The sequence below is a fragment of the Pogona vitticeps genome, chromosome 1 (genome assembly GCF_051106095.1).
Source record: "Pogona vitticeps strain Pit_001003342236 chromosome 1, PviZW2.1, whole genome shotgun sequence".
In the NCBI taxonomy this organism is placed as follows: Eukaryota; Metazoa; Chordata; class Lepidosauria; order Squamata; family Agamidae; genus Pogona; species Pogona vitticeps.
Window position 1 is genome coordinate 1,609,153 of NC_135783.1, and position 9,228 is coordinate 1,618,380.

At 50.4% G+C, this 9,228-nt stretch overlaps 1 protein-coding gene across 1 annotated transcript; it reads right to left on the reverse strand.

Moving 5' to 3' along the window:
* Nucleotides 1–344: 344 nt before the first annotated feature.
* Nucleotides 345–7,344, reverse strand: PBK (PDZ binding kinase). The gene is made up of 8 exons (XM_072985891.2): nt 7,210–7,344; nt 6,016–6,087; nt 5,218–5,314; nt 4,219–4,361; nt 3,369–3,538; nt 2,331–2,460; nt 1,218–1,400; nt 345–1,026 (listed from the first exon to the last, which is right to left on the reverse strand). Exons 2-8 carry the CDS (start codon nt 6,071–6,073, stop codon nt 821–823), a joined length of 987 nt encoding a protein of 328 aa, XP_072841992.2. The 5' UTR covers nt 6,074–6,087; nt 7,210–7,344; the 3' UTR covers nt 345–820.
* Nucleotides 7,345–9,228: the final 1,884 nt, after the last annotated feature.

Sequence of the window (9,228 nt, forward strand, 5' to 3'; positions counted from 1 at the left end):
ATGGCTCATTTGATTTGGCCTGTTCTCTTTGAGCAACGCCGAAATGCCTACAGGTTTTCAAAGGTTTACGTGTAAATAGGAGATATAAGGGAAGGTCGTTTGGGGCACAGCTGAAAAATGAAAGAACAAAAGCCAGGATAATCCTACTACAAGCTGTCAGTGAGTGGCTGTGTGGGATCTGAGGTCCTCCTAAATCTGTTGAGGGAGGGAAGAGCATGAACTCTGGTGAACATTTGCCCAAGAGCTCTTTCCCCATGGAAAGATTGCCAACTCCAAACACCTCAGCCACCTGTTATCTTGGGAAAACTAGAGACTTCACTCTCAAAATTCACCACCATCCTTACTTGCACACTTGGATATTGCCTTGTTTATTGTAGAAACTCTTATACATATTTGATCTAACAAAAGACTAAAAGAAATGGAAGCTACAAGTCAAAAACAAGGCAAATAAACACACCGCTGACCAGAACCCAACTGAGGAGTACAGGAAGAGAAAGAAATATTGCAGTATTGAAGCATTCATCAACACAAGGACCTCAAAATCAGCTGAAAGTCAATAGGAAAAAAAAGTGTCACTGTATACTCAGAACTATCTTTCTTATAAAGTAAATACATAGTCTGGGTGTCCCAAATAGCTCAAAACTGAGAAGTGTTAAGATCAGCCCTTTCTATAAAACTATTGACATCAGAAGGTTCACTATCTATTTGTAAAAAAAAATTTTTTTAAAAAAAATCTATATACACTCCAGACATAGCAAGAAGAGGAGATGCTTCCCTCCCGTGGTGGTGCTACAGCAGCAGCGATGGAAGTCAGGGGCCCTTACTGGGCAGAGCCCTCTGCCTCCAAGACATCTACAATGTGTGCAGCTGCAGGACGCTTCCTTGCCTCCTCCATGGTGCAGAGAGAGAACAGCTCGATGGCCTTCTGATACGATGGGCCCAGCTCCTCCACATTGAGGGGAGGCCGGGTCCCCAGGGCTGCATAGTAAGCGTCCTCATCAAAGTCATCTTCATCGAAGGAGGCATCTGGAAAGACATTGCCAATGGCTCAGGTGTCATTTCTATTTCATTTCTATGCTGCATCAACCTGAAATGGCTTGGGCTTCAACAAAGTGCTTCAAATCCCGCAGCCCGTCCCTCCCCAGCTCGGTTCAAGAGAAAGCTAGTTCCACCGGTCATGGCTCAACCGGCCCAAGAGGAATCCCCACCAGACGCACCTTCCGCAGACTCTTCATCATCCCCAGGCAGGTTGAGATGGGGCACAGACAGTGTCATCATTTCCCACAGAGTTAGCCCAAACGCAAAGATGTCAGCCTTGTCAGTGATGAGGCCACCTTCCTCCAAAGCTTCTTTGGGTGTCCAGGGTTCTGTGCCAACATAAACTGCTTCTGGGGCACTCACTGTTGTTTAAAAAAGAAAACCCAAAAATGGTGGCATTATCATTCAGGAAAGCACAGAGACTGAGCCAGTGGAGAGGGTTGCTTCCTCTTTCAAAAGCTCTAATTAGTAACCAATGAAGTACTAGGACAGTGGAACCCATGACCTCTGGAGGTGGTTGAGCACTCCAGCACCACAGGCCTTCAAGAGAAAACAGGACCACCCTCAGTCAGATCTGCTTTGACTTAGATTCCTGCCTTGAGCAGGGAGCTGGACTCAGAGGTCCCTTCCATTATTCTAGGATTCTGTGAAAGGGCACCTGAGGAAACCTTGGCAGTTTAGGGGTGGGGAGAGATGAGTGTGATTTCTCGTCAACAGGAGGGGCCCAACTGTCCTCACCTATGGTATCTTTTGCACTAGGCACAGAATCCAGAACTGGTGTCCAGAACTGGTGTCGGACGATGGATGCTTTGCTTTAAAGCAACCAACCAAGCAGAGTATACACAGCATCTCATTGCTTTTGCTTTCCTACTGAAGCATGTTGGGGAAAGGAACTGGAAAAAACAATTCTTGGGCACAAAGAAGTAGATTTTGAAGACATAGCTGCCTTCGTCTCTGCAAGCTTATCAGACAAGAAAAGCAGCTCTCAAAGGAAGGAAATGGACTTGATCAAGAAAAGCCCACCTTAAGATACTTCAAAATCTTTAAAACGCCACCATATTTTTGTCTCACCTTGTTTGTCTGATAGTCACAAAGAAAACATTCGTGCTTTGACAGTGAATCCTGCCTTGTGTAACAAGGAAGAAAAGGCGACACCCACTGGAGTTAAAAATGGGGGCAATGGAGTCTTCCCTCTCCCACAATACACAGAACTTCCCACTTTCCTGTCTTGGAAAAGCAGTAGAGTTTTGAACTCCTCGGAGAAATAAAGGCAGGTCCTGAGTTCAACACACCTGTCATATTCTCATCCAGAGGTAGCGAAACACCCACGTCGCAGATCTTTATTGACTCAAAGTCACCTTTAATGACAACATTGGAAGATTTGATGTCCCCATGAAGCAATTTTTTGTCATTGTGGAGATACTGAAAGTCAGAGGAGAGAAGAGGTCAGGGGTGGGGGTCTTGGTTCTCATAAAATCTGGACGAAGAGGATGTTTTGAAATGTGTGGATTTTTATGCAGTGTAACCGATCATCAAGAACTCCCTCAGAAGGCCAGGCTCTCTTAAGACCGAGAAGAGAGAGACTCATAAAATCCTGCCACATACATAGCACATGACCCTTGAGAGCTCTTTCTAAGTAGAAATGACAAGGCCCAAAGTTTAAAAGCGGTGTGTGTGTGTCTATGTCCTGCAATGTGAGCAAGCGAGAGCGGGTGGATGGGGCCCGCAAGTCATGTCAGGGAGTTGACACGGAGACAGCCTTTATCTTTGTCCCTCCCTGTCCCTCCTTTCCCATTGTTATGCCTGTCTGCATGTTCCTCTACAGTCTCATGCTGCATCAGTGCCTTGGATCACAGATCCAGTTTCACTTCTCGCATTCTAGGAAAACTAGTATTCTTTTCCTGGCCTCCCACATCTAGTTGCCCATGGAGAACCACTCAGGCGCCACGGATCTCTCCTGAGACCCCCTCAACTTGCCTGCCTCTTCCCCAAGCACCAGTCAATCACCTGCATCCGGCAGCTGCCTTTCTGAGGTGAGGATGCTCCACCTCTTGCCAGGCTGAGATAACCAGGAGCCCCATATCATGAGCTGCATGCACTAAATAGATGTGGAGCTCTAGATACTGTCTTGATTCATGATTCCTGGCTTTGTGGCATCAGCGCAACACCAGAAGCAGCAACCCCCCCACCTTCGACCAGCTCAATAAGGACAACCTGCTCAGCTGCTACGTCTTAGTTGAGCTTCCATTTTCCCATCCCACGGGCATCCTCTTTCTTACAGCACTGCTGGTAAGCTTATGAATATTACTGATAATGGAGGCACAGCCTACCTTCAACCCCCTTGCCATGTGCAAGGCCACTTTGAGGATAGTGGCGGCCGGAAAGGGGCCCTGGTGTTTCTCATTCCTTTCTTCGATGAGGTCATTGAGAGACTTTGCTCCCCCATATTCCATGGCAAGGCACATGCTGCCATCTTTGGCTTCAGCGAATGCACGATAGCCTGCAACACACACACACACAGAGGAGAGGCTAGGACAGCGACAAAAATCATTCACACCTTTATCAAGCAGGAAAGGACCAACTATACTCTTTCTATACAATGTTTCAGGAAGCTATCTTTCATTAGAAACAACTTTCTTCAAAGTTTCAATTTATCAAGACAAGATACAATGTAATAGAAAGCACATTTGTGTGTGTGTGTGTGTGTGTGTGTGTGTGTGTGTGTGTGTGTGTGTGTGTGTGCGCGCACACACGTACATGTATACAGACTCTCCACCAGGAAAGCAAGAACCCTTAGAGAACAGACTGAAATATTACCAAAGTACACTAGAAGTGGTATTAAGTATTACTCCACGAGAGCTCACACAACAATTATACTGGTAGGCTTCCATGCTTATACCGTATCAAAAGACTTTGCTTTTAGTTTTTTTATATACATAGTGAACCAGAGCATCATGGCTACCTATCTGAAAGCCACTCTGGTCCATGGAAGCATGAGTGAAGCACCGTTTATTAGCTTTCCAGGCATCACAATATTATTTTTGTTCTCCTTTTATGTGTCTGTATAGCAGTTTGAGGTTTATCTAGGGATAACTCAAAGAGAAACTTTGGAATGTCAGCCTACAAGAGCCGACCTGTGGGAGTCGGAAGAAAGCATTCCCCTTTCCCAATCAAACGTACCCACAATGTTTGGGTGCTGAAGGGTTCTTAGAATGTTGGCTTCTTCGTTCAGTCGCTTTTGGTACGTGCTTCGCCGGAAAGAGTCACATTGGGGGTTTATTTTCTTCACAGCCCAGGGAGAGCGGGAGATGCCTTTGGGAGACCTAGGAAAAAAGCACCCTGAGTTGGAGACGGGGCTTTGGACAAATCACGTTGAAAGGAGTGCATGAACCACCCTGTCTCTTCCCCCCCCCCCAAGTTTTGGAATGGTTTAGGCAGCAGATCAGCCATTTCATGAAATTGAAGAAGAAACTGTTTCTCCTCTCCCCACCTATCAGAAAACATACATATTGACTGACAGAGAGAGCCCTACACCACAAGCAAGAGTCCCCAGCAAGTGAGCCAAATGACGTGAAAACATAACCTATCCCACCAGCTAGCGTGATCTCGGAATAATTCCAAATGGTGCCCCGCATAGCGACAATAATCCATTCCAGAAAAATCGTCGCTATACGGATTTGTCTCTATGCAGAACAAAAAAGCCCATAGGAATGCATCAAAACATGTTTAATGTGTTCCTATGGGCAAAAAACTCACCGTTCTGCGAAAATCCTCGATACGGCCGCCATTTTCGCTGCTTGGTAAGCGAGGAATGGGCGCGAAAACACTGCGGGCGGCCATTTTTTTTACCCGGTGACCATTTTGGAACCACCGATCAGCTGTTAGTAAAACATCGCTATGCGAAAATCGGTAAGCGAAATAGCTTACCGATCATCGCAAAGCGATGTTTTGCCATTTAAAACATCACAATGCGATCGCAAAAACCACATCGCTATGCAGATTCGTCGTTAAACGGGGCGCCCGTTATGCGGGGCACCACTGTATATCCCAACATGGCAGTCAATGAAATCCCTCCATAAACCGCCTATTCTTTCTCGTTCCTGCCAATGTTTCTGAAAATAAACCAACTTAATCTCAACTTTACTGCAACAAGTATATGAGCTTTTAAAGTTGACCTACCTTTTCATAAGGTAGACGTTGACTCCAGTTCCGTATCCAAGCTTCTGCATAAAGGGAGAGGCTGGAATAGTTATCAAGGGTGAAGGGCAACCTTGTCCTGAGGAGTAAAAATAGAACGGGCTATTTATGCTTTCAGTGTGTGATCACCAGGTTTTTGTGACCAGAACTTGAAGAGTGATTTTTTTTCAGCCTGTTAGCTGCAGCTCTCCTAAAGTTCTAGACGAACATGGCCAACGATGCACTGTGTTTTCCATACAGAATAACAAGAGAACACCGTGGCCCCATTTGGGTCTTTCGCCTGATTTTTCAGACAGAACATTTGCAAGGTAAGACCTCATTAGAATCCCTCAAGGTAAACACCGCACTGCCTCCCCATAGCTCCTCAAGACCAGAAACAAAAGTTTGTGTACTATGTTTTCAGAATATTTTTACCCTGCTTTCCTCCTTAAAAAGGACCCAAGGCAGTGCACATTATTAAAATACAATATTTAAAGCTAAACAATGAATATACAAAGATGACTTACATCACTTAAAAAGTTATATGGTTTGCCCACTGCACGGGGGCGGGGGGGAAGAGCATCAGGAAACTTAGAACCACACATCGCTTCTTCGCCTTTCAATACAAGACTCACTGGTGGCAGGGGGCCAAGTAACATGTCTGAACAATATGCCCTTTACTGAGGAGGAGGCGTCTTACTTAGAAAAGATATATTTATGTCCAAGTCCACGTCCTCCACCACCGCTACCACGGCCTTGCCCAAGAAGTGAATGCCACATCTTGACTAAGCTCAGTCTCACCTGATTTCGTTCCGTCAGAGGACTTGCTGGGAGTCTTGAAGGCAGCGGCTGAAGCCATAATGGAGAACTAGTCTATCAACAGAGACAAAAGGAGAGAGGATTGGCCGCCTTTAGAACCCGGTGCCCCAATTCTAGGATCGTTCCAAGGACCAAGGATTTCTTCAGGGGCAAGCTCGGCATGGGAGGGCACATTGAGGGTGTCCCGTGCGACACACGACAACCGTCTCAACCACAGGGGCAGCCCACCAACTCCTGGCTTTGCTTTCAGCTGTGGGGGGGGGGGATTCTTGAAGGCCACTCATGGGGTTGGGAGGGCAGAAGGTGAGAGCAGAAGGCCCCAAATGGCCTGCTAGAACCAGGAGAGCGCCTGGCGCTGTTTTGAAGTCCGGTTCTTAAGCGATTGGAAATCCTGCGCACTGGCCAATTCCTGGAACCCTCTGAAGCTCATATGGAATTTGGGGAGCCGTTCATGGGGGATGGCAAGAGCCAAGAGCAAGCGGTCACCTCCCGAGTCAGAGTCTTTTTGTCCAGCAGCAGCAGGAGCTGTCTCTTTCTCTCCAGGTGGGGCTCTCCTTAGTAGCTGCTGGGGGTTGCCATGGGGCCCTCTGCCCCGGGAGGGGGGGCAATAACTAGGCCCGGCCCACCCTCCCACCAATTCACCCCGTTACTGTCCTGAACCAAAGAGTTGGGAGAGAGTGGAAGGCTTAAGGTGGCCGGGCCATGGAGTGGCTGGCTGGGCCTCCTTATTTCTTTATTTGCCACCCTTTGGTCCCCATCGCCGGCTCACGGGGCCTCAGAAGGGACAAAAACAAGATTTGAAAACGCTATGTAAATATCCTATTTTAAAAAGAAAACCAGTTAAACACACATTAAGGTTTCTAAAGATCAAGTTTAAAAAGCCATTCAAAAAATCTCTAAGTTAAAAAAAAACCGACCCCACCCCCCGCTTTTCGAAGGGAGGGGGCCTGGCTTTCTCCAGGGGTGGAACTTTTGCACCGGGGCGGGGGGAAGAGCTGGGCGAAATCTGGGCTGCTTCAGCAGAGCACCCCCCCCCCGTGCCATCATTCCCCCCCGACCCCCACTCCCCACCCCACCCCTCTCAGGTCGCCTCGTGGCCCCCCTTCCTCCTCCTGCGCCCCCCACCACCACGAGAGAGAAAGGGGGGCCACCCAGGCGCCCTCCCCCCACCCCCACCTCGAGGAAGTTGGGCCGGACTGGACGAGGCTCCGGGAAGCGACCAGGCGGAGGAGACGCAACGGGCCAAGCACCGCTCACTCGCTCTCGCGCGCCCTCCCGCCTCGGCATTTGAATCTGGCCAGTGGGCGGCGCGGCGCCGATGACGTCAGAAGAGGCGACGCGGCCGTGACCCCTCCCACCCATCCAATCCCGGCGGCGGCCGCCGGGGCCCAAACCAAGCCAGAAAGCGAAGCCGAGGAAAGGAGGGGGAGTCTCGGGCCCGTCGATCCTAAGGCGCCTGCGCGGAGGCTCCGAGAGGGAGAGACTTGGGAGGGGGACGGACTACATCTCCCAGTATCCCACAGCCGGCGAGGGGGTTCTGGGAGGTGTAGTCCACCGCTCCCTGGGGCGGGCATGGCATTGCCAAGGCCAAGAGGCCGACAGTCCTCCGGAGAGCCTGCCTTCTCCCCCCCTCACACACACACACCCCGTTTCCCTGCCCCAAAGGGGTCAGTCAGGCGGGCAGGCAGGGAAGGAAGGCCGGCATGGCCTCTCCTGGCAACTGCTCCCAGCGGAGGAGGGTCTTTGTGGAATAAAATAAGGGAGGAGGAGAAGAAGAAGGCCCCCCTTTAGGGCTTCTCAGCCTGGGCCCCCCCAGATGTTCTTGGACTGCATTTCCCAGAAGCCTCTGCCACTGGCTGCGCCACTGGCAAGACCTTCTGGGAGCTGAAGTCCAAGGGCTCCTGGGTGTCCCAAGGTTGGATGCCGCTGTTTTAGGGCATCTCCCATGAGGAACTGGCCAAGAAGCCAGCCAGCCAGCCTCACTCACCCACCCCCTGTCCCAAGCACACCCTTCCCTTCCCAAAGGCCATTTTCTCTCCATCCATCAGGGACAGTCACACGGCGCCCTTAGCCAAACTCGGGAGACATGCCAGCGACGCCTTCTCCCGGGCTCCTCCTGGCAAGAGCCGGCTGCTTGTGGGAAGAGAGAGCCTGGCAGGGACCGGCTTGCAGTCTGTGGCTCTGCTGGCAGACCACAGCCAGCGAGAAGCGGGAGGAATGCTTTCCATGAGCCGTCCAGTCAGGGTCTTCAGACGTCTCCCTACGGGCTGGGACGTCCCCCCAGCGACAGGCATCCAGAGGGATCCTGCTCCGATCCCACAGGGTCCCCTGTAGCTGCTGGCCAGATAGGACAAGACCCTCCTTGAATGCCCACAGCAGGGGAAACAAATGCCTTTGAGCCAAAAAAAGGAACTGGGGGAGGGGAAGCGCTCATTGACACCCCATGTAAGCGGCCCTTGTGGCCCTGAGGGCGAAATCCTGGTGAGGAACTCAAATACGCTTGGGGAGCAGATGGTTTCTCAGTAGTAGGAAACAGCCTGATTGAAGTGCCTTCTCTCATACTTTGAAGGGGTCATTCTAGAATATTTATTTGTTTGTTTGTTTGTTTGATTTGTATACCGCCCATCTGGTACATTGCTGTCAATACTCCTGGGCTCTTTCCCGAGGCTAAATTTGCAGATGGGCATGAGAATTAACTTTGGTCGCTTTGGTTTGCTTGCTGAACTGCGAAGGTGTCGACACAGCCCGCACGTGATGTTCTGGTCTCGTTCGGCATGGCCTGAAGCAGGGCATGGAAGAGGCTGGAAGGGATCTCTGGAGCCTTTGCTGCCCTTCCCCTCCTCCAGCTGAGGAAGAGGAGCCGGTCATGTCATCCTTTTCCCTTAGAGGAAAAGGGAGGCCTGGACCCCCTTGCTTTCCAAGGTGACACAACTGGTCAGGTAAGGAGAGGTGGTCACAGTTGGAAAAGGCCACTGGTCCCCCACACCGGATGTCTCCCTTCCTCCAGGCAACCAAGGATGAGGTAGAGGGGCCTCCTTGGGCAGAGTGTGGCCCAAAGGGCAAGTGAGATGAGGAGGCACCAGCACCACCTTCCATGGATGGTCTTCGGTGACCAGCAGAAGAGGGTGCCAGAGGTGGGGGGCTGCTTGCCATGGGTCAACGGGCCATAAGGCCGCAGGTCCAAACTGTCCCAGC

Coding starts and splice junctions, on each gene's coding strand:
- PBK (XM_072985891.2), bottom strand. CDS start 6,073: ATGGCTTCAGCCGCTGCCTTCAAGACTCCCAGCAAGTCCTCTGACGGA. Junction 5,315..6,015: donor CTCTGACGGAACGAAATCAG/GTGAGACTGAGC, acceptor TTTACTCCTCAG/GACAAGGTTGCCCTTCACCC. Junction 4,362..5,217: donor AACGTCTACCTTATGAAAAG/GTAGGTCAACTT, acceptor CTTTTTTCCTAG/GTCTCCCAAAGGCATCTCCC.